General features: G+C 40.7%; 10 protein-coding genes across 10 annotated transcripts; 3 read left to right on the forward strand and 7 right to left on the reverse strand.

Annotated features, from left to right (window-relative positions):
- Nucleotides 1-2,308: 2,308 nt before the first annotated feature.
- Nucleotides 2,309-4,374, forward strand: ATC70_013330 (uncharacterized protein; the record flags this gene model as incomplete). Its single annotated transcript, XM_064832494.1, has 9 exons — nucleotides 2,309-2,339; nucleotides 2,398-2,494; nucleotides 2,562-2,577; nucleotides 2,650-2,665; nucleotides 2,727-2,761; nucleotides 2,823-2,960; nucleotides 3,035-3,385; nucleotides 3,446-4,179; nucleotides 4,242-4,374. 9 exons carry the CDS (start codon nucleotides 2,309-2,311, stop codon nucleotides 4,372-4,374), a joined length of 1,551 nt encoding a protein of 516 aa, XP_064678753.1.
- A 54-nt stretch (nucleotides 4,375-4,428) lies between these two features.
- Nucleotides 4,429-5,851, reverse strand: ATC70_013331 (uncharacterized protein; the record flags this gene model as incomplete). Its single annotated transcript, XM_064832495.1, has 3 exons — nucleotides 4,429-5,410; nucleotides 5,474-5,567; nucleotides 5,620-5,851. 3 exons carry the CDS (start codon nucleotides 5,849-5,851, stop codon nucleotides 4,429-4,431), a joined length of 1,308 nt encoding a protein of 435 aa, XP_064678754.1.
- Nucleotides 5,852-7,271: 1,420 nt separating this feature from the next.
- ATC70_013332 (uncharacterized protein) lies at nucleotides 7,272-8,627 on the reverse strand (the record flags this gene model as incomplete). Its single annotated transcript, XM_064832496.1, has 1 exon — nucleotides 7,272-8,627. The coding sequence occupies one exon, from the start codon at nucleotides 8,625-8,627 to the stop codon at nucleotides 7,272-7,274; it is 1,356 nt and encodes a 451-aa protein (XP_064678755.1).
- A 900-nt stretch (nucleotides 8,628-9,527) lies between these two features.
- On the forward strand, nucleotides 9,528-9,746 carry ATC70_013333 (uncharacterized protein; the record flags this gene model as incomplete). Its single annotated transcript, XM_064832497.1, has 1 exon — nucleotides 9,528-9,746. One exon carries the CDS (start codon nucleotides 9,528-9,530, stop codon nucleotides 9,744-9,746), a length of 219 nt encoding a protein of 72 aa, XP_064678756.1.
- Nucleotides 9,747-9,976: 230 nt separating this feature from the next.
- On the reverse strand, nucleotides 9,977-11,936 carry ATC70_013334 (uncharacterized protein; the record flags this gene model as incomplete). Its single annotated transcript, XM_064832498.1, has 9 exons — nucleotides 9,977-10,109; nucleotides 10,175-10,245; nucleotides 10,304-10,442; nucleotides 10,503-11,158; nucleotides 11,222-11,392; nucleotides 11,449-11,529; nucleotides 11,580-11,736; nucleotides 11,794-11,853; nucleotides 11,908-11,936. 9 exons carry the CDS (start codon nucleotides 11,934-11,936, stop codon nucleotides 9,977-9,979), a joined length of 1,497 nt encoding a protein of 498 aa, XP_064678757.1.
- A 751-nt stretch (nucleotides 11,937-12,687) lies between these two features.
- On the reverse strand, nucleotides 12,688-14,363 carry ATC70_013335 (uncharacterized protein; the record flags this gene model as incomplete). Its single annotated transcript, XM_064832499.1, has 3 exons — nucleotides 12,688-13,700; nucleotides 13,762-13,860; nucleotides 13,919-14,363. 3 exons carry the CDS (start codon nucleotides 14,361-14,363, stop codon nucleotides 12,688-12,690), a joined length of 1,557 nt encoding a protein of 518 aa, XP_064678758.1.
- Nucleotides 14,364-15,359: 996 nt separating this feature from the next.
- Nucleotides 15,360-17,419, reverse strand: ATC70_013336 (uncharacterized protein; the record flags this gene model as incomplete). Its single annotated transcript, XM_064832500.1, has 5 exons — nucleotides 15,360-15,486; nucleotides 15,550-16,667; nucleotides 16,754-16,879; nucleotides 16,944-17,096; nucleotides 17,159-17,419. 5 exons carry the CDS (start codon nucleotides 17,417-17,419, stop codon nucleotides 15,360-15,362), a joined length of 1,785 nt encoding a protein of 594 aa, XP_064678759.1.
- Nucleotides 17,420-17,731: 312 nt separating this feature from the next.
- ATC70_013337 (uncharacterized protein) lies at nucleotides 17,732-18,784 on the reverse strand (the record flags this gene model as incomplete). Its single annotated transcript, XM_064832501.1, has 3 exons — nucleotides 17,732-18,011; nucleotides 18,072-18,212; nucleotides 18,264-18,784. 3 exons carry the CDS (start codon nucleotides 18,782-18,784, stop codon nucleotides 17,732-17,734), a joined length of 942 nt encoding a protein of 313 aa, XP_064678760.1.
- Nucleotides 18,785-19,164: 380 nt separating this feature from the next.
- On the forward strand, nucleotides 19,165-20,247 carry ATC70_013338 (uncharacterized protein; the record flags this gene model as incomplete). The annotated part of the gene is made up of 7 exons (XM_064832502.1): nucleotides 19,165-19,230; nucleotides 19,306-19,317; nucleotides 19,377-19,428; nucleotides 19,484-19,714; nucleotides 19,777-19,907; nucleotides 19,962-20,090; nucleotides 20,158-20,247. The coding sequence occupies 7 exons, from the start codon at nucleotides 19,165-19,167 to the stop codon at nucleotides 20,245-20,247; spliced, it is 711 nt and encodes a 236-aa protein (XP_064678761.1).
- A 446-nt stretch (nucleotides 20,248-20,693) lies between these two features.
- ATC70_013339 (uncharacterized protein) lies at nucleotides 20,694-21,219 on the reverse strand (the record flags this gene model as incomplete). Its single annotated transcript, XM_064832503.1, has 2 exons — nucleotides 20,694-21,083; nucleotides 21,145-21,219. 2 exons carry the CDS (start codon nucleotides 21,217-21,219, stop codon nucleotides 20,694-20,696), a joined length of 465 nt encoding a protein of 154 aa, XP_064678762.1.
- Nucleotides 21,220-23,206: the final 1,987 nt, after the last annotated feature.

The following is a 23,206-nucleotide window of genomic DNA, read 5'->3' on the forward strand; positions in this document are numbered from 1 at the left end:
AAAGAATATCTAAACAGTTACAACTTATGTTCTTTTATATATTCTAAAGCAAGACAAGGTGCCATCATTTGATCTAGCATCTATTAGACAGTTTCATGCGAGGAATGTCTTTGGCTTATTATGTGGGAAACTCACATAGGAAATACTGCAGCATAGTATTGTTTGCGATGTTGCTACAGTAGTATATTCTAGCTACCATCCCGCCACCAAACAATTGCTGTTACATTTAAAAACTATAATGCAGCGTTTTCTGCTTCAAGGAGCGTACCTTTTTCTCAGCTGGAAGTACATAGGGCTACGAAGAAGTTAATAATTTTACAACTTTTTTGTGGAAAAAAAATAACTGCTATATGAGTACAATAAATCTATCAGACAACAGCTAATACCTTTTGCGGCATTAATTTTGGGCTACTACTACTTACATAGAAAAAAATGCCTTAACAAAAGCGATTTCGAGTTTGAGGCTGGAGCCATCCAAAACCGAGTTTCGAGATAGTAACCCCAGAGCGTTGAAAATAGCATGTTCTTATAATACCGATTATCTGGCCTACCAAAGACGATGATGCCACCAGTTAAATTTGCGTAGCTAGCATCGTAATTGAGAAATTCACACTTTTATACTTTTATACAATGATTAATTTCAAACAGCTGCTACCAGTAGTTAAAGTCATTATATTATTATTATTGAAATATTATAGATAATACGTGTAATAAAAAGTGTAAATTGTACTTTGACTAGGATGAGCTTGATTTGGGCTTGTCAAGGACGATGTCGATGAGTAGTGATGGAAAATCGTAAAAATGGCCGATTTTTGAACGGCTGTATCTCTGGATTTTACCAAGTGAGACCTACTACCCTAAAGCTTGGTAGTTTCTGTTTCTGTTTATTTTTCAATTTCCTGCATGAAGGGATTCTACATCGTCATGGGCAATGCCTCAGAACTCACTGTTGATGGCATTGTCGAGACGATTCGAAAGCGAGAACACAGAGGCATTTACTCCCATCATCTGTATTCGTCTGGGCTAAATCCTCCTATTGAGAACTTTTAATCTACAATGAAAGCCTCACGTCAAGAGCAGAAAGTTTTCTGGAGATGAAGATCTTAAGATAAGAATACTGGAAGCATATGATGGGATAAGAGCTCTTAAATAGATGCCAGCATTCTGTGAATGCGATTGGCAAATGTCTTTGAACGGAACCTATTCAATACACTTCTTTTCAGTATATAAATATCATTATCCTTTTTTTTTTAAAAAAAAAAAAATACTGAATGTCATTATTGCATATGCCATTTGGGGTTGACAAAAGCGCACATTTAGATGTTAGAAAGCGCGGTTAGACTTAGTCCAACGTGTCAATTAGTACTAGAGATACTTTATTCATCAGATAAAAAAAATTACATGGGAACAAACTATACATTTGAGGCTACTTAAACACTAAAGTAGAGGCTATCCATCAAATCAAAGGCATTTCAATAATATGGATAAGTAACACTGTAGCACCCTGATTTAAACCGTCCTCGAGACATTAGCTAGCATTTAATTAATACACTAACTAAATGTTTATTCAGAACAAACCATCAACACTGTCTCTCTCGATCGAGGTCTTATGCTATATACTGAATTAACATTTCAAATTTGGTAATTTACTAGCCTGAGATCTGATGGATGTTTTGTTGTTTGTCTCTTTTCAACAGTCATTTTGCATGGACTATCTCACAATACCAGCAGTAATGAACACTATAAATAATACAGACGCCTCAAAAAGCCAAGACTATTAAGACTGAATGACTGTTACACACTCTCTTTTGATAAATTGCCTAAATTTAGTGAATATCAGCCCAATTTAGTGTAGCACTATCAGGTACATGTCGTCATGGAACAGTAACAACGTTTGCCCGCGATCTTTGAGCATTTCCCTTTTGATTCACTCTTTGTGATAAGTATTATAATGCTAAAAGAGTGATCATCTGTTTGGTGGGTCTACAAAAGTATGTCTAGCAAAACGGTATGCATGTAAAGAGCTCCTTTTAGTTTACAAAGAAAAGATTTCGATGCTGGATCGTTCGGAAAGACAGGTTTAATGGGGCGCTTCGACGTAATAGTTATGTTACAATATTTATAATGTGGTGTTCCGTTTTGTTGGTCTTGTAAATATTGTTCGATGAGAGTCCTGTATCACAAGTAGAATCCAGTGCCTCATCATCGTCTTGGCCTATATATAAAAGAAGGAAAAGATCTCCCATTTCTTCCTATTTCCTTTTCTTTTCTTGTCATTTATTTCTCATCACGTAACTAAAACGCAATTATGGTTTTTCTCTCAAACGCAATCTCAAATGGTACGCAAACGCTTGTTCTCTTACTGTCAATAGACTGAATCTCTAAATGCATGTACAGCTCGCATCGAAGCATCCAATAGCCAAGGTGAACTCCACCATGAGACTGTAGGTACCACCATTTACGGTACCAGATGGGCTAGTCAAGATATTCCCAGGTAAGGACACGGAGCATATACACAAGCACATTTCATTTTACTCACACAAACGACAACAAATTTATAGATTCGAGATGCCCCAGGTAAGTTTGCTAAAATGCATTAATAAGGTGCATGATTCCCTAAACATTATCAATCTGTGTTACGTCTGACAGGAAGAGATGCCATCAAGTAAGTTTGCCATGATTTGTTTTGCATGAGATCATTATATTTATGTGTTAAATACGCCTAGATGTTGCTTACAGATTGATCAAGGACGATTTGGCTGTAAGTGCATAGACCGAAACTTTCAAAACACCGTTTATTCGGATACTAACATGCAACATAGCTCGACGGTAACCCTGCCCTCAACCTCGCTACCTTTGTCACCACTTATATGGAAGAAGAGGCTGAAAAGTTAATGGCCGAAAACTTGTCCAAGAACTTTATTGATTACGAAGAATACCCTCAAAGTGTTGAGCTCTGTGTAAGTGTGGTGATTTGTGCGTGCTACTTTGCATGTGTTGAGTGCTTTGTCATGCTGACTTTGTCTTCCTTTAGAACCGCTGCGTCAACATGATTGCTCGACTCTATCATGCTCCTATGCACAATGCTGAAGAAGAGGCCCTTGGTTGCTCCACTGTCGGTTCTTCTGAAGCTATCATCTTGGCTACATTAGCCATGAAGCGTCGCTGGCAAAACGCTCGCAAGGAAAAGGGTTTGCCTTATGATAACCCTAATTTAGTCTTGGGTGCTAACTGTCAAGTGGCCTGGCACAAGGCTATCCGCTACCTCGAGATTGAGCCTCGCGAAGTGGAGTGTACTGAAGAACTCCTCTATATGGACCCTCACAAGGCTGTTGATCTTGTGGATGAAAATACCATTGGTGTGTGCGCTATTCTTGGCTCTACTGTAAGTGTTATATACTGCCATCTATATACAGGACAAAAGCAAACTAATAAACATGCACAGTATACCGGACATTATGAGGATGTCAAGACATTAAATACCCTGTTAGAAGCCAAGAATGAACAAAACGGATGGGATATTGGTATTCACGTTGACGCTGCTAGTGGTGGTTTCGTAGCTCCCTTTGTTGTACCTGATTTGGAATGGGATTTCAGATTGAGTCGTGTTGTTTCCATCAACGTCTCTGGCCACAAGTACGGTTTGACTTATGCTGGTATTGGTTGGGCTGTATGGAGAAGCGCAGAGTACTTGCCCAAGTCCTTGATTTTCAATATCAATTATTTGGGTAGTGATCAAGCTTCATTCACCTTGAATTTCAGTAAGGGTGCTGCTCATGTTATTGCCCAATATTATGTCATGATTCGTTTGGGTCAAGCTGGTTTCCGGAAGATTATGGGTAACTTGACTGCCACTGCTGATCATTTGGCTGATAAACTCAGGGCTACTGGTCGTTTCACCATCATGAGTGAATCCAACGGTCGTGGTTTACCCTTGGTTGCTTTCAGACTGAACGAGAAGCACCATTACAACGAGTTTGACATTTCTGCCAAGTTGCGCGAACGTGGCTGGATTGTACCCGCTTATACCATGGCTCCTAATGTCGAGCATCTCAAAATGTTGCGTGTCGTTGTTCGCGAAGATTTCTCTCGTTCTCGTTGCGAAATTTTGGTAAGAGACATCTTGGCTGCTGTCCACTCTTTGGATGAAAATGACGAATCGACCATTAAAAAGAAACGGTAAGTCATGTCATATATTTTGTATATATGAGAATTGTACCAACATGTCCTACCATACATAGTGAGCACCACTCCAAGCACTCTCACAGCGCTGTCTATAGCAGCAACCCCAACAAGCCCATCTCCAAGGCTTCCAAGGAGGCTGAAGCCAACGCAGTACAAGATCCCAAAAAGCCTACTCAAGGCATCTGTTAATCATTTTGAAGGGAAATATCTTGTTTCAATAAACTTTTATTTTTGAAAAAAAAATCAATCTTTCTTTTTGAGTGCTTTTGACAGCAAGGCAGGTGAGGAGTGGTTTGACGAGGGATAATCTACATTGGCTGCTGCTGCAAATGTAGGTTGAGGAATGGCTGTGGATCTGAAATTGACATTTGCATTGGCCATGATGGGCGTATTATGCAATGATTGATGTTGGTGTTGTTGTTGCTGCATTTGAGGAGCGTAGTACCCTGTATATTGCTGCTGCTGCTGTTGCTGTTGTTTCTTTAATAAACGAGCAGAGCTCACAGACTCCACTTGCACACAAATCTCTTTTAATCCATCAATATGGCTCATAAAGAGCTCAGTGACGCTTCTGCGAATATCTTGTGTCTTGACTCCATCTTGAACAAACACGTGGATAGACCCAACCACGGTCTCAGCCTCATTGGGCCAGAATCGACAGGTATCCACGCTTGTAACACCTTCCAGACGTTTCACCTCTTCCAACGTACCTTCCACTTGATTTACAACTTGATCACTCAATTCCAGCATCAAGACAGAGGCTGACTGACGGATCAAAGGGATAACTGACATGACAATCAAGACAGCAATAAAGAGAGATGCAATAGGGTCAAATCCAGTCCAGCCAAACCATTGGATTAACAGTGTAGATACAATGACGCCTGCAGATCCCAACGTATCAGCCATAATGTGCAAAAAGACGCCTTGCATGTTAGCGTTATGGCCATGATCATGGCCGTGGCCGTGGCCGTGGCCGTGGCTGTGTCCGTGTCCATGATTATGTCCATGTCCATGATCGTGTCCTCCGTGGGCGTGACCATGATTGAACGCAAAAATACCCACCAAATTAACAATCAAACCGACGAAACTGACAAGCAAAAGTCTATCTGTGCTCATTTCGGGTGGATGAACGAGTCGCTGGATAGCCTCAATCACGATAGAGCATGAGATCAGTACGAGGAATACACCGTTGAAGAAAGCGGCGATTGTTTCAATACGGTTGTATCTAAAAATACCATGGCCTTAGTGTTTTTTTAAGCATCGACAGCTGTTATCAACCATAACTTACCCATAAGAATACTTTTGATTTGAGGGCCATTTACTCATGACAGATGCAAACAAGCCAATACCCAATGCAAGACAGTCAAAAAACATGTGAATAGCTTGTACAAGATGAGTTGCTTCGTCTGTGTTGGTGTTTTAAGGCTTCCTTACCATCTGATATAAGACCTAATGAATTGGTCCATACGCCATACGCTAATTGCACAAACATGTAGGAGAGATTCAACAGTAAAAAGTAAAAGATCTGCTTTGAATCTTGGTTGCCAAGGATAATACTCAATGAATGCTTCAAGAAGCCTACAAGCGATGTGGAAGCTGCGTCAAAGACAAGTGATTTGCCGTACCCTAACTCTGCTGATTCTGCATGTGTTGGTAAATCTAGCATGGATGTTGAAAACATGGTGTGTGTTTGTGATGATAGATAACGTGTTTTTTTCAGAGACTAGTACTGTTGCTGTTTGGCGATAAATGGGTATAAGCGATAAAAATAAATAGAGAAAAGAAAGGGAAGAGTGGAATAAAGGGGCAAATGAAAGTTGCTATAAAAAGAAGGGTTTAATCTAGGGGACATTCAAAATCAGGCACTCGTTTCCTTCGAATAATACTCTACGCTCACCTTGAGTGCGAAACGGCGCAACCACTTTTAAAAGATACCTATCACTTGTCCAGAAAGCAGATTATTGTTATTTTAGTATAGCAAGCAAAGCTGAAAACCCGGGCAGTATATGGCATTCTGAAAAAGGCGACAATTTGGTGTTTCATCTTCACGAACCATTTGCAGCGACTGAAGCTATGTATTGATCCAGTTTAATGCGCAACATCAACCAAATAAAGATTCAGGCTATGCTTTCATGCTTTTTAAGCCGCATCATCTCTCTTGTGAGCTTTGAAAACATCGATTACCCTCATGATTGCAGTGACATTTGTCTCTGCCAGCTACACGCCAGCCAAGAACATTTAAATTCCCGAACAAACATTTGTTTTGATTTGTTTAATTTTGAATCTTTTGGACACGATTCGATCTATTTCCCAAAATTGTACTATATAAGTTGCCATAATCATCCCATACTTTCTAATGCATTTTTGGAGTACTTTTCAAGGCGCTTCTGATGGTATCAGTAGATCCAAGTACTATAACTAAGTTTATGGAGCAAATGTCTGAAAATGTAAAATGACGTTTTTTGACAGATACGTCAAATTTTAACATGTAAAGTTCTCACAAACAAAGCATCAGGTGTTGCTATGAATCGAGGGAATCATTTTGAATTAATATACGCCATAGTAAAAGTCTTCATTTTTGCGGTCAAAAATGCGACCGTTTGAATTTTGGTAAAATCCATGAGGGGTACCTCATGGTTTGGAGTCGATGCTTGATGATCCTAAAAAAAATTGAGCAATGGTGTCAGCAGGTTACTACTAAAAGCAAACAATCGTTTTTGGTGCTATTCTGACGGTTTAAAACGGCAGCAAACGCGACAAAACACGGCTCAAATGCATCCAAATTTTGCTGTACACTGCACATTTTTTAGCGATACGAGGTAATGCAAGCGTTCTGTCTGCCTGTATGTAAATTTTCCTATTGATATAAACGCAGTGCATTACAGAGGATCACAACCCAGTAATCCAGTTCGTTCATGGACGGCTATCACTACATGTCATGGCCATCTCAAAAGCAAAGCGTACGTAGTATTACTCTTAAATTTACGGGACGGACCTCCCAGTTTTATTAGCATTAAAGTGATAGGTGTAAGTTAATAGTGTAATGAAGTAGTATTAGTAAAGATTATGTGTATATGAATTTGTTATCAATCATGTTTATCGTCGATATGTTTCTGTTGTTTTCGCTTCAAACTCTTTTGCTTTGTCAGTATTCTGTAGTTGTGCTGGTTCTTCTCCTTGTGCTCTGACAGTCTGCGCTCGACTTCATCAAGATAGTGCTTTGAAAAGACATCAATGTAGTAGCTCGCTCCATTCCACACACTGACAGCAAACATGGCCACCAAGCACGACGAGTGAAACCAGAAACTCTTGTAGTAAAAGTAGGTAAGCGCACTGGTGCCCAAGGTATACCAGAATTGCCAAAATATAAACATGTGTAGCTTGTATTTCTCACCAAACATGCTTGTAAGTGCTAATATAAACGACTTTTTCTTCTTGTCTTCTGGTGACCTGTTGAGCAAAGTAGTGTATGATGTTGTCCTTAATCCCGACTCCACCTTGTCTTTCTTTGCCACCATCACAAAGCAAACGTAGAATATTTGCCAGGTCAGATAAAAGCTAGTAGACACAAACAGCGTGTACCACCATCCCATCACTGGCATGTTGGAGATGGCAGAAAAGTGCTCATCTCTGTAGACAAGAGCTTCATCCGGATCTCCATGAAGCACTGTAAACCAGCGAAGTGTATAGGTGACCAAAGCAGGAAAGATGTGAATGAACACCGATGTCACCTTGTCCAAAGAGTGAAATACGAGTGAATTGCGCCAGGTAATGATGGCCCATAACACAGGCCCATTAGTCAAGGTAAATGCGGCTGTATAGAGCAGTGTGGATGACGGAAACACCCATAGCGAGAGCAATGTCAGCAGGTTCACGTAGTAGCACAAGTCGAAAAAGAAGTAGTGCCACTGCTTGGATTTATACACAACAAATCGCAGTGTGATCAGGTAACAGAGCTGGGCAGTGTAATAGATGGGGATCCACACGGGTAAACGAGCTGCAATGACAGGTGTAATGCAAGTATTCCCTACACCCATAACAAAAGATACTTTATCATGCAATCGCACTGTGTTGGCATCACGATGCATACGACGCTTAATGGTGCTGTATTGATTCAGCAATCGGTCTTGAATCATGGCTCTTTGGGTCTCCAGCAAAATCTTCTGTTTGCGTAGCCGGTCCTTGGTCATGGATGTCCATTCAGTCGATAGCAATGCCTTGATTTCGTCCTTGACATCCTTGATTTGTACAGTAACTTGTTCAAGTGCAGCATTCAACACGCCAATCATGGCATACTCATCTTTGGCTACAAAGCCATGAGAGTTCCAGCTATCCACTGTGGTCAGTTCGTCAGTGTCGTATTCAGTGGAATCCTCTGATAAAAGCGTCGATGCATCGGATTCATGCGAGGACAAGTGTTCCAGTCTTTCTTCCATTAGCATGATGTGATATTAATGTATATAGTGTTGTAGAATCTGAAATAAAAGAGAGAAAAGCCCAAGTGGCCTGAAACTAAAGGTGGTATATTTATACCAATCTGTCAAAATGCAACAAGGTGTTTCAATTAAGCCTACTTGTGTCATATTCATTGGCATTTACAATTCAGACTAAAACACTTGCCATGTTTTTTATCATACAGCAGCATGTGAGAACTGGCATGGCAGCAGTAGAATATACAGCCAATGCTCAAGTTGCTCGTAAAAAAAAAATCAAGGAGAGCGTTCAACATTTGACATGATTCTTCTAGAGATGATTTCCACACCAATCTCAAGATCCCTTGATTCTTGTTTTCGCAGCTCTCAAAGGCCTTATACAGTAGCGTATTTGCTCGCCACTATCCAAAGATGGAGTAACCTGTCGTAGGCATGTGTTTCTTGAATGCCCTCTTAGAGGCATCACTGGCAGGAACTATAGAAGGAGATTGCTGTCAGTGAGTGCGTGTCATTTGATGGACATATAGAGTAACTAATCCGGGACAGCAACCTCGATGTGTGCGGTTCGGAAAATGCAAGATCAAAATGACGGACAGAGAAAAAAATGCTGTCCAAAAAGGTGCAGAGAGTGTGAACTATGGCAAATCCTCCCTTTTCATATCGATTGTAGACATGGTAAGCTCATCACACCAATCCAGAATCAAGGCACCATGATGTTTTAGGGGGAGAGACTAGAAAGCAATGGATTGATATGGCTGGATGATGGATGATCAACTTGAACATTTGACATGGATGGAACTGGGCATGTAGGATGGGAGATCACACATATTTCTGGACCTCAGTTATTCTCTTCCTCCCTTCAACATCATGGACATCACTATATGAATAGATAACGAGATATTAATCAACATGTACACACAACAGGACTCTTCAAAGACCCCCGTCAAGCTCGCTAGAGTTACTAAGGTTCTCGGCCGTACCGGTTCTCGTGGTGGTGTCACCCAAGTCCGCGTTGAATTCATGGACGATACCAACCGTTCCATCATCCGTAACGTCAAGGGTCCCGTTCGCGAGAACGATATCCTCTGTCTTTTGGAATCTGAACGTGAAGCTCGTCGTCTCCGTTAAGAAGAAGTACACCCTCCAACCAACAAACAACACTTTTTCGATATAAAAACGCTGTTGATTTTATTTCTCTACAATGGAAGCAGACAATTACATACATATATATATATATATACAGTCGAAGGCATTTGATACAATAAAGAAGACAATTTCTTGATTCTATCATGCTTTTTTCTCAACAAACAAGTTTCCTTTTGTACAATGATGGTGATGTGTGGTTTATTTGAATCTTTTTAGTTACCAGAAGGTGCACCAAGAAATGATCGCAATCGTTTCCTTGCTCTATCAGACTCTGTTTGAATGTTGGGTTGTTTGCGAGGTATCAAAGGCGGGGCAGGAACAGGGCTTGGAGAGTGGTTGTTGGGTCTAGACGACAAGATGGATCATAAGTATTGTGTATAAAGGAGGGGAGCATGGGATAAATGCCTTACCTGTCTTGGTCGTTTAATATGTCCTGCATCTCCAGCTGTCTCTTCATTTCTGTAAATGCCCATCGTTCAGCCTATGATGCGGGTTAGATCTCCTTGCAGAAAATAAACCCTATTAATAGAGTCGCCTACCTCCAATTTGGCTCTCTCTTGCCCCAATTCAATGGCTGCATTGGTTATATTTCGCTGCTCACGTAACTGCTTCTTCTTGAGCAGGCGACTCTTGTGAATGGCGTTTGTGCTCTCCAGCTCTTCCACCGAGTCTTCAGAACTGGCGCAATAAATGTAATTAGTAACGCTGCTTTCATCGTCTTGTTTGCACAACACTTACTCTGATATCACAAGAGCAGCACTCGGTGACGGATACAATGTATCGAAAAATCCACCCTGCTCAAATCGCCTGTACATGGCTGTGCTTGCCTCGTATTCCTCTTTATTCTTATCAATGATGTCCAGCAGATTCTCAATTTCCTCCTCCAAGTTCATAATGTGATCCAGCTTCTCCTTCATGTGGTCTTCTGTGAATTGCTTGGGCTGATCCTGTATCTGATACTCCCACTCCTGTCTCAGTCTGACCAGCAGATCGTCAATCATCTTGAGTGCCTCTTTGCCGCCCATATCTCGAGGCAATCGAAATCGAGCTGTCTCATCATATGCATCTCGTTTTTGCTGTTTGAGTTCGTCAAATCGATGCATTTGATCTTCCAGCAATCGACGTATACTGGTGAATAGGGTCGTCAGTCCTTTTCTTGACTCTTCGTTCTCAATTCGCAGCGATCTTTCCTTGCTGTTGGATTTCGCTAGTAAATCTGTGTACATGGATCGAATCTGAACCACCTGATCGTTGTCTGCCTCGGTGTTGGTTGTTGTTTCAAAGTGTGTGTTGATGTCTAAGTAGGATACGTTCACCTTGTTGCGCTGATTCATGCTCTTTATTAGCCGTTCCTGAACTTTGGCTAGCTCGTTCTCGTGCTTCTTGGTCTCGTGCTGTAAGATAGGTATTAGTTGCACGATGCTCAGATACAATGTATTTCGTTCTGTTTACTTTACGGAGTACTGGGCTTTCATGTATTGCATATTGTGCTTTAGTTTGGAGATCTCTTCTTTCATTCGGGTTGTCTGCATGCTCTGGTTCTTTAGACTGACTTGACTAGCCTCTAATTTGGCTATTGTTTCCTTGTTGTGTTTGTCTTTAAGAGCTAGTTCTCTTTTTGATTTGATCTATGTAGGACGCTCATCAGTATATCATCGTTTTGATGCCAAAATCTGATAGTTACTAGTTGATCTTCAAGCTCTTTCTTCTCTTTGTTAACTCGGTTGATGGCTTGGATGCACTCTTCACGGTCTTTTTCGTCTTTCTATACAATACTAAGTATGTTGATCTATTCTTCTTCTGTTTGGCAAGTACCTTGCGATCATTCAGTAATGTGTATAAACAGTTGACAATGCGACATTTATCATCTGCCTCTGTCGAATCAAAATCCAGCGGTATTGGGTATCCATAGCTTGTGAGTAGTATATTGATATAGTTTGATGAAGCTGCTAATGAGTCTGGTGTACAGAATCTGTGGCAATTGTGTTAGTGACGGATGATTTGCTTAATAAAATACGCTGTGATTTACTTTTCAGCTTCAGTGTAGTGTCCAGCAAGACGTTCTGGAGACAAGGGATCTTCTAAAGGACTACATTAAATACAATGAGTACATCATACTATAGTTTCATCAGTCCATTGCTACCCAAGATCATATAATTCTAATTCGTCCATTGTCAAACTAGTTTTAATTGTTTCATTAAAGACTTGTGGAAGCGCGTTTGTATTCAAAATGAAATGAAATTTGGCCTACTCCACCGTCACAGAATACTATATATGCTATCAGCAAAACATACGGCTTTGTTGGCTACTATAAAAGCGATTGCAATCAGGCATGTTGAAAGCCAACTGTGGCTATTCTATTGCTTGGCCATAGTTCGGGTCGCTTTGGCGAAAATTGGCTTCTTTGTTCAATCAACATTTGGTGGATTGTATTCTAATCGAGAAGTGCTGTGCGATTTTATTATCTCAATGGGCATTTTCCAGTGTCTCAACTAGAATTTCAACATTTGATAAAGACATGATGCGAATCACATTCCATAGTTAATATAAAGCGATCCCAAGACCCTTCAGGCATGATTTGATGCCCTCAATGCCTAAAAGACGGACGTCTCATCTTTGAAATTTTGCATCATGGATCAGTTGAAAATGACAGGGATAGCTATGGCGTTCTCAATGGAAAAGTACGGGACGGAGAAGAAACAACATGAAGACGTTTTCCGAGATTTGACAAGGTAATGAAGATAACACTACAGCTTGCTAATTTTATTTATATTACAATAAAGGACACTGAGCAAAAAAGATTGCATTAAAGCTAATAAGAGAGGTTACAATGATAATAAAAAAAAAAAATAAAAAGTAGAAAAAAAAGGCGGTATAAGGGGAAAGAAGGGATGAAGAGGGATGGAAGAGGGGCGATCTTTGACTAAAAGTAACTGGGATCATTGCCATAACGATGACCTCCACTTCGAATCGATGGCTCCCGTCTACTCATTTCTAGAGGGTCATGGTCCTGGTAACGAGCAGCACGATCCCTGGATTGTGAAGGCACTCTTCGCGTATCATAGTAGTCATCATAATCTGCTGCTACGGGTGGGCCTTGATCATAGCGATTGGATCTGTCACCATAACCTCTTGCACTCCTTTCACTTTTGACCGGTGCTGTGTCATAATAGCCACCACGATCCTCTTCATGGTACCTTGGGCGACTTGTGCTGTTGGAACTTTGCTTCTGAAGAGGAGATAATGGACGATGTGCTGACGGTTGTTGCTGATAACGATGGTCATCATCATAATAACGAGGCTGGTCTCGACTACCTCTTGTTTGAGGAGATAGAGGAGCATCATAGCGATCCCTGCCTTGGCCATAATCATCTCTGCGGTTACTGTGGTTGCTCCTGTATCTGTCGTCGTAATATCTGTCGTCTTCTCTTGTGGGTTGACTACGGCGATCGTAATTGTCTTCATAATGGCGATTGTTGCTGTATCGATCTTCTTCATAGGTGTCTCTATGATTACTGTAACGACCACCACTACTGTTGCTGTTATCACGATCCTCGTTATAATAATGGTCTCTGTTACTGTAACGACTGCGATTTTCAGAGCCTGATGAGGGTGGTGGCATAGGAGGTTGTGCTTGACGCAATTCCTGTCTTTCTCTTTCCCTGCTAGATATGTTCTTTGCATCTTGTGGGTTTTGCTCCCATAATCTTCTTCTGGAAGGTGTTCTCATAGGGCCGTCTGCTGCTGATGTTTGTTGCTGTGGGTGCACTGGTGATTGTTGGTCATGGCCTCTTCTGTTGGACGATGATGACTTTCTCGACACAGGCACATTTTCGTCAAAGAGCCAGTCCGGGAGACGCTGACGCTTCTTTTCATAGTGTTCTCGAAGAATTCTGGACACATGCGTCTCTCCTTCCCAATCATCTTCATCCGACTCTAATTATCGTAGTAAAGAATCAGGCCGGTGATCTTTAGATAAGTAACATTAGATGTTTACCTGCTCCACGATCGTCTCGGGCTGGAATTTTGTCAGCCATGTTCTGGGTGGCCTGGATCAGTTTTCCCCACAGTTTTCCGGTTTGCTTAGGTTTCTCGTCTATCAAAATAGGTTAATTCAGGGCACCACGTGTGTGTAAATCAAGAATGCCATTTACTTTTTTCGCTCAATTGCTTCCATTTTTCATTCTGTCGCACCTTTCCCCACAATTTCTTGCCAGAGGCTTCGTTGGTTTCGGGTAGATTGGCAGCAAAGTTGTTGAAATATACAGATTCTTCATTATCGTCGTCTGCCTTGTTATTATTGTTTTGGAGTCTGGAAGACCATTTGGAGGTAGGTGTTTCCGCTGATGAGAAGCTGGGGCTCGGTGAAGATGCCATAGAAGACGAAGATCCCGAAGAGATGGTTCTAGCGCTCAATTCTAGTGATCCCGGTATGTTGAGCTTCTTTTCTTTGGTGTATCGAGCCGGTAAAGCAGGCATAGCAGGTCTCTCGACAGGCTGACACTTGTGTCGAGCTGGATACAATCCAACATCATGTCCACAATCCTTGCAAAGAACGACTAGGGTTGATACTCTGTAATCTACTACTTGAGCACCCATTTTTATGATTTGGTTAAAAAAAAAAGAAAGAGAAGAAGAACAAGAAAGGAGAATGAGGAGGAGGAGGAGGCAATAAAGATATTGTTCAATAAGCGCTAATATTTATTAAACTTAATGAAGAGGCACGAGGATCTTCTCATTGTACGACGTGGAACACATTTAGAAAAGAACACACCAATCCAGGCCCTTGACCTGGTTTCCATGGTCATTTACAGAAAGTGATTGTAACCACAAAATAGAGCATTTGTTTGTGGGATTCCCATTAGGTAAACTTGTCGATTCTCACTATTCACATATACAGTAAAGCAACAATCCCCTATTTTAGCACATCATGTATACAATGGGGCATTCCCAGTACCTTTAGATGCAATTCAGCCAGATGAAGCAGTTGCAAACAGTTTCGATCTCTAAATGTTCTGTCTACCAGCAAGCATGAAAAGCACGTTATTGTATCACTTTATGGAGAGCGGCTGAAATGTACAGAAAAAGATTGTCCATCAACAAGCTCCTTTTGTTACAGCCCTTAAGGATCAACTTATTTACATGCCTGAATGTTTTGAAAACCAAACATTTCAATCTTAATTTAGTAAGAAGGCATTTTTTTTTTTTTTGATTGACTGCAGTAATATGATCGCTCAACCTAAAGCACATATTTAGCACTGACCATCATTATCTGGGTCACGCATCTATGGTCGATCATGGTGGCTACATCTTTAGTAATACTAGATCAGGCAATGACTATGTTTTCGACACTAATGAACATACTTTAAAAGACCAACATATCCTCTTTGTCTTATTTTCGTCGATCGAGATAGGATGGCCATAAGCAAATTTTAGCACTTGATCAGATGAATATGTGAAAATGACCTGCCATTTCAAACAGAAGGCTCACATCAAAATACAGCGTTCTAAATGAAGATTTATTGATTGTTAAATATAGGTACAAAGAAGTATAAGTAAGGTTAATACAGGAGAAAAATAGGAGTAAAGCTATAATTAGTTGTTGACGGCATCTCTCCATGACTTGAGGTTGTGGGGAATACGCTTCCAGGTCGTTGGCTTCAAGATACTGACACCTTCCAACGGGTCATGCTGCTTGCGATCCTCCATCTCAATAGTATGTCTGTGATATAATAGAGTTAGCTAACAGGTTCACTCTAATACAAAAGCCCTTGATCCAACTTACGCAATAATCTCTTCGCGTCCAGAATCTAAATCAACTTCCATCAAAGGAATCATCTTTGTCTTTTTGACAAACTTGTATCCAAAGAAGAGAATAAGCACCACAGGAACACCGATATAACAACTGATAATGTCAGCAGGCACAGGAGGATCAGCCATCCAAGTGTCGTAGCCTTGACCTACGACGACAAACAAACAAATAGCGAATGCAAAGATGGGACCCACAGGAAACAAACGAGCTTTGAAAGGTAATTCAGACAAGTCTTTTCCTTGAGCGACATAAGCACGACGAAATCTCCAATGGGAGGCAGCAATACCGAGCCAAGCAATGAAACCAGCAATACCAGAGATGGACAACAACCAAGTATACACGACACCATTGCCAAAGAGAGATGTCAAAAAGGCAAGCATACCGACTGCAGCGGTCAAAAGCACACAGTAGATGGGAATACCATTCTTTGTAATACGGGTAAAGATGTGAGGGGCCTTACGTTCCAGAGCAAGATCGTACAGTGTGCGACTGGATGCATAAAGGCCAGAGTTACCAGCAGACAAGACAGTGGTCAAGATGACAGCATTCATGAAATGAGCAGCAGCAGACATACCAGCCTTTTGGAATACTAAAGTGAAGGGGGATACGCTAATCTCAGTGACATCGCTCTTGAGCAAGAGAGGGTCATCGTAAGGGATGATCAAGCCGATGATGAAGATGGCGAGGATGTAAAACAAAAGAATACGCCAAAAGACTTGTTTGATGGCTTTGGGCACATTCTTGCGAGGATTCTCACTCTCGCCAGCAGCAACACCGATCAACTCGGTACCCTGGAAAGAAAAACCAGCAGTTAAAAAGGTGCTCAAGACACCGAGGCCTTGGACGCCACCATATCTGAATGTCTCTACACCGTAATAATAGCCACCCAAAACACCAGTGTCCACCAGGATACCGAGGATAATAAAGACAATGACGACCAACACCTTGATCAAAGCAAACCAATACTCGGCCTCACCATAACCCTTGACTGAAAACAAATTGAGAGACAGGATCAATACTAAAAAGACGACAGACCAGACTGCACTAGGGAAATTGGGCAGCCAAAATGTCATGACCATGGATCCAGCAGTCTAATCAAGCAACGTTTAAATGTTACACCGCCATTCGATTAGTAAACAAGGTTTTGATCTGTACAACTTGACCTTTGTCTACTTACCAACTCAACTGCAACGGTAACAGCCCAGTTGTACCAATAGTTCCAACCAAGAGCAAAGCCCAAGGCGGGGTCGATGAATCTACCAGCGTAATTGTTGAAACTACCAGAGATTGGCAAATACGTGGCCTATAGACAAGAGCATGCATGAGTGAGACCCATGTGTTAAGTTGGCCGCAGAGCAAACACTTACCATTTCACCCAAACATTCCATCATGAAAAAGACCATCACACCAATCAAGGCATAGGCAATGAGAGCACCACCAGGACCAGCAGAAGCAATGGAAGCACCTGAGGCTAAAAACAGGCCTGTACCAATGGTTCCGCCCAGCGAAATCATGGTCAACTGCATGTGGCAGGTCATTGAGTGACATGGCTCCTCCCATTTTTACCTCAACCCAAACTTACATGTCTAGCTTTTAAGGCTCTCTTCAGGTGAGGCTTCTCTTGCTCGTTCAGTAATGAGCCAGGCTGTGTGGATCGAGAATACTGGCGAGTCATGTCCTCTCTGAACTCTTCATGTGTGGTTGAATCGACGTTTTTGTGATCTACCTGCTCCAATTCAATCTTGTTGGAGGAGTCTGGTTTCCTTGGCCTCATGCGCTCCTTTGTTGAAGACACATCTTGTGTGCTGCTGCTGTTGTTGTTGTTGTTGTTGTTCTTTGGCATTTGTGTTGAATACAAAAGGAAAGAAGGAGGAAATAAAGTTTACAGTTTTTCTCGATTTATTCACCCCGTGCGAAAGGTTTTATGGACACACAGCAGCAGCAGTAGAAGAGAGAAATTTTCGGTGGTGTTGGATTTCGTATTCCTACCTTTACTTATATGGTGCGTCTCAAAAGATGTAGATTATCAGCAGCGTTTATTCTTCCGCTTGCTCTCTTTCTCTAATATGTAAAAAAAAAAAAAGGAAAAAAAAAAAAAAAAGAACAACGAGAATGTATGTATGGCTTTTTTTTTTTTTTTTTTTTATTATTATTATTATTTTTCCATATTTTGAAATATACGAGCTCTGGCTTCTTCATAGGCCGTTTTTCTCTCCTCATAAGTCATGTTTTTTCTATCAGTTTTTGATTGATCTTCATGTGTGGATGTGCGCGAAGATGGACTACTTGATCCAGCTGAGCGACGCATGATTTTGAATTGAGGTGGAGGGTCATTGTTGGTGGTGGCATGGGATGGGTTGCTGCTCGAGCTGTCATCATTGTCGTCGTTGGCTACATATTTATCCAGCTGGATATCAGGCAATCGAACAGAGGGTCTAATTGTCAAGAGTATTTAGTACCAAGAAGGGCAATTATATTCGGCAATTTAAACATACAATGCTGTAATAAATGTCTTGCAAACATACACTGCCTTTCGCATGGCATCATGGTAATGATTTAGTTTATAATAAGGTGCCAACCGATGCACCATCAATCTTTGATATGAATTCATTCCAGGTAGGTCAAGGCGAAGTTTTCTATGTGCTGTTAGACACCTGTCGCATCCTCCTTCCTTGCTCATCACTTACTGCTCATCCTTGATGAAAGCCTCCAATTCCAATTCTAATTTCAACAGAAATAGTCTTTCTTGAGGTTTTCTTAGCAGATCAATAATGAATTCATCAGGCTCAGTTGGTACAACTGGGTCACTAAATTGTTGCATTGTTGCTTGAGGTTGATATATTTGAGAGGGTGGATGGTGTTGCTGTTGATAGGGTTGATATAATTGTTGCTGCTGCTGCTGCTGCTGCTGCTGATAGTAATTTGCAGGGGCATCATTCATGTTGCTGTTGGGATTCATTAATGCTGGATTAGTATATGATTGTCCAAGGCCATAGTAATTGCTGCTATTGACATTGTTGGGGAAATATGCGTTTTGATAATGAGATGATTGATAAGATGGTTGTTGATGCTGTTCGGTGTAAAATCTATATGGAGGTTGTTGCTGTTGTTGCTGTTGTTGTCTACCTAATAGTGGATGTTGCTGCTGCTGCTGCTGCTGCTGCTTTTGTTGTTGTTGTTGTTGTTGGTCTTCTTGATTACTCGACATTTGGACTATCATGTAATCCCAATTTAAATAACGTGTTTTTCGCTTCAGTTGGACCCGTCTTTTTGTATAAATTACCTTTAGTATACTAAATGTTCATTCAATAGGATATTCACTGTATTCTAGAATAGTTATTTCAAGGCTAGAAAAGAGTATAAAAAAGGGGGGGGTCCTAATTTGAATGAGTAGCAGGCTAGAAAAAAACAATCCAAGCCACTCTTTACAGGTTAAATGTATGCAGACACACACTCGATATGTAATGCCCCAGTTTTGCTCTTGCGCTCAGTAAGCGCGGACTCTCATTGAAACAAGCAGTTATATGACCACAGCAGCATGACAATCCGTTTACTTCTTTGTTCCTTATACTCACTTATATAAAAACAATGGCAGAAGAAAATACTGAAAACAAACCTATTCAAAGATGGGTTCCTCTTGAAGCTAACCCAGAGGTAAATAAGTAGCATTTGACGCGATGCTATTCTATAGAATTTTGAGTGCTTATCTATTGTTGTGTGCGCTTGTAGGTCTGGAATGAGGTAACTTGCAGCTACACCGAGATGCAACTCCATATCTCCTAACATTCACTGCCATTTAGATTATTCATAAAGCAGGCGTTGATCCCAAGTACAACTATGTTGATGTCCTGGGTAGGTATAGTCAGCAATGCGCATGATGAGCATTGAAGCTGATCCATGCACACAGGCCTTGACCCTGAATTGTTGGCCATGGTGCCTCCAAATGTAGAGGCTGTCGTCTTTTTATTTCCCATTACAGAGGCATACGAAAAGTTTAAGGATGAAGAAGAGGCTCATTTGATCAAGTTGGAGCAAAGCATTAGCCCCGATGTTGTCTTTTTCAAGCAGACAATCGCCAACGCGTGCGGCATGATTGCATTGTTGCATTCTGTAGCAAGCAATGACAATGAAATTGTCGGTACGTATAGTAGTAGCGATGTTTAAGAAAAAAAAATGAGCATGCTCATGGCAATACAAAAGGTCCTGGTTTGTTCAACGACATTATTGAAGAGGCCAAAAATATGTCTGTCGAAGAACGTGTGGAGTTGTTGGAGAATTCAAAAGAGTTGGCTCAGTTGCATGCCTCTGCTGCTATTGAGGGTCAAACAGCGGTACATATGCCTTTTGTCATGTCATTACGGGGATGATGGCTCACTCTACTATAGGCTCCTTGTAGCGATGATTCCATTGATCTACATTTTATCTGCTTCATCGAGGAAGATCAACATTTGTACGAGCTGGATGGAAGAAAGCTGTTTCCCATTAACCATGGAAAGTGCACAAATCTTGTCGAGGTAAGTTGGCTAGTGGCATGTCTGAATGTGTCGCTGCAATGGTGTTAATCCTAACTTTCTCCCAAAGAGTGCTGCCAAGGTCATGAAGCAATACATGGCAAGAGACCCTAATGAAACTAACTTCAGTGTCATGGCACTGTGCAAGACTGAAGATTAGATGGTTGTGCCGTTTCAATTGTAAAATAAAAGCACCCTTGTGTTTGAAATTCGTGAGTCAATGTGGAATGCACAAGAGATGGTGATCGTATAAATGCCATTTATACTAGGGTAGCATCATACTATTACCCACAGCACATGGTCAGATCAGTAGGAAGAAAGAGGCTGTCATGTGGTGCGTAACAAATTTCGTTCATTTTATTTTGTACAGAGCTTTTGCGAATGGTTGTAACAGGAAAAGCAGTTCATTAATAGAGAGTTAAATATGTATAAATATGTAGAAAGAGTTGGGGATGTGTTATCTAAACAAGGTGGGATGAGTGGAGGGAGGGCTTTTGTGAATAATGTAGTTTGTAGTAAGTAACGTAGAGTTCAAATTGAGAGATCAACCGACTCTGGTATAAAATATGTAGAATAAATGGCAGTAGTGTCGCATAGCAATGGCATTTAGATGCTGTGCACTAAGCTTTCAGCGTATCTCTCTTGGCGGTTAGTTTGGACATCAATAGCTTTACCAGTAATCCAAAGAAGGGTAGTAACAGAAACACCAACGTAGAAAAGGGTGCCAGTTTGTAAGATTTCAGGGGAAGCAAAGCTAGAGCTGTTCTTCTTTTTAGTTGTGGTGACAGCAGTGGCGGTGGCACCAGTTTCAGCAGTTGAACTAGACATTTTTCCTTTCTCTGAGGAGGTAGAGGCAGTAGCAGATGCGTCTGTGGCAGTAGAAACTTGCGCAGATGAACTTGCTGAGCCCTGGCCATGACCGTTGGTCGCAGAGTCATCAGCACGGCGCACCAGGTAATTTTGAGTCAATCCATCACGGATGCTATCGCTGTCCATCTAGAAAACAAATAACACAGTTAAATAGAGATTACAATATCTGGGTTATGAAAGAACTTACGATTTTAGAGGCAAACCCAACACTAAGGATAGCAAAGAAGAGGACCAAGAAAGTAGTAGAGGTAGTGAAACGCATGGTGCAGTATTGTATCAAGAAAAAGGAAAAAGATCAGATAATGAGAAATACAAGGCATTGTTCCAGTTCACTTTATACCCAAGATAACAAGATGTTACACATCTCTTTCTCTGGAGATCCGCTTGGTACAAATTAATGGACCCGCTGACACGGGTACCCCCAACTTTTCATGATTTCAAGATGCTTTCGCGGTATCTGATTTCATAAAAAATTTATCAGATTTACTTACATTTATGGTTCCGCATCAAACCATTTGACAGATACCATTTATACGTAACAAGCAAAATAAGAAGAAAGCTTTGACAGCAAGGTTGTTTCTTTTTTTTCATGTAAGCGCAGGTTAAAGACTTTTGAATTAAAGTATCAAGTATAAGTATTCCCTCTATTTCAATGTAGATGTTGGTCAGTCTCTGTTTCAATCAACATACATAGTCTGCTCCGATGTCATACAGATGTACATTGTACAGATGAAAAGTTACCTAAATGAAAAAAGAAGGTTCCGTATTTTTACGGAAGCAAAAAAAAAAAAAAAAAAGATCCAAAGATGGGTAAAAAAAAAAAGTAATTGCTTGATTGAAACATGCTCAAACGTGTTGCATTCTGACAGCTATTTTCTTTTTACACCATTTTTTGAATGTAGTAAAATGTGCCTGAATAACACACTTAAAGAACAAGCTCCATTTGATTCCAAATCCATCGAAATGAATCTCTAATAAACAGTTTGTATGTGCAACCTGAACATGAAAAACGAAAAAAGATACTTTTATTTACAATTGTAATCAGAATTAAAAACCAATGGTTATGGTTGATCATTTCATCTGATAAGTGATTTTGTGTATCATCTCTGCATCTGAAACATTTGATCTTGAATTGAATGATAACTTTTTCGTTCAACTTGTATCATTTTCATGGAGAAGACATTTATTTGATCAACGTGAAATACGAAATACTTATCATGGCGAAACCACAGTGTGAGTTGCTTAAACACACATCGAGATTGCAAATTGACCAATGTAATACACGTCGTTTTGGAAAGCATCTGTAGACCCATTTAACCGCGACATGAAACTGCCTAATTAAAGATCCAAGTTCAATTTACCTGGTACATTCGCTTGCCTCGTTTTACTTTTACTCAGGCTGTCATTATCACTGCAATGTGCGTTGAGCAAAGACATCTTATTATTTGGTTCCCCACATCACAGCCAGCTCTTCTTCTTTTCAAGGCATAATAATATTGAATGAGGATAAGACTTCCCACCTCTTTCTAAGTTCACAGTGGAAAGAAGCCAAAATGTATTGCTCACTTTAGCAAGTGATACAGAAAGCATTTTACATTGCTTGCTCAACGACTTGCGGCGCATTCTCATGCAGTGTATACGTACCAGGTAAACCCATCAGCGTGTATGTTACGACGAATTCAACACTATTTTCTCATCTACAATCATATCCAGTGATAGAATCAGTACCAGCAGCGCTGAATATGTCTTGCCAAAGCGACTGTTTTGGTATCAAGAGCTTCGCATTCCTCAAATTTTATACATATATTTCATGAATAGTCGAGAGTGTAGCTGCAGAAGGCGCCTTCGGACAGAGTACCCTCCAATAATATTGCCATGGTAGTATAGATTGTTGTAGTCTTCAGATGCCTCATTCTAATGTAAATATCGACGACTCATTATACATTACTGAACCTTGATGATTACATCTCAACTATACAAAACTTAAATATCATACATGAATTGGCATTTCATTTCCTAAAATGCGTCAAAATGAACGATGAGTATTGTTGTCTTGGTAACCTGTATTGAAGCTTGCTGTCTCATTCAATTCACCACCACCTGAGATTTGTAGAAGGTTATTATCAGTTTTGGGGGTGGGCAATAACATGAACATACGACAAGTCAGCATTCCAAACCAAATAGAGCTTCATACTACACCCATCAAACCTCTGTTTCATCAATGTGTACATGTGAGTTACTGTCACCAG

Source organism: Mucor velutinosus (genome assembly GCF_035048745.1).
Source record: "Mucor velutinosus strain NIH1002 chromosome Unknown tig00001575, whole genome shotgun sequence".
Taxonomy (NCBI): Eukaryota; Fungi; Mucoromycota; class Mucoromycetes; order Mucorales; family Mucoraceae; genus Mucor; species Mucor velutinosus.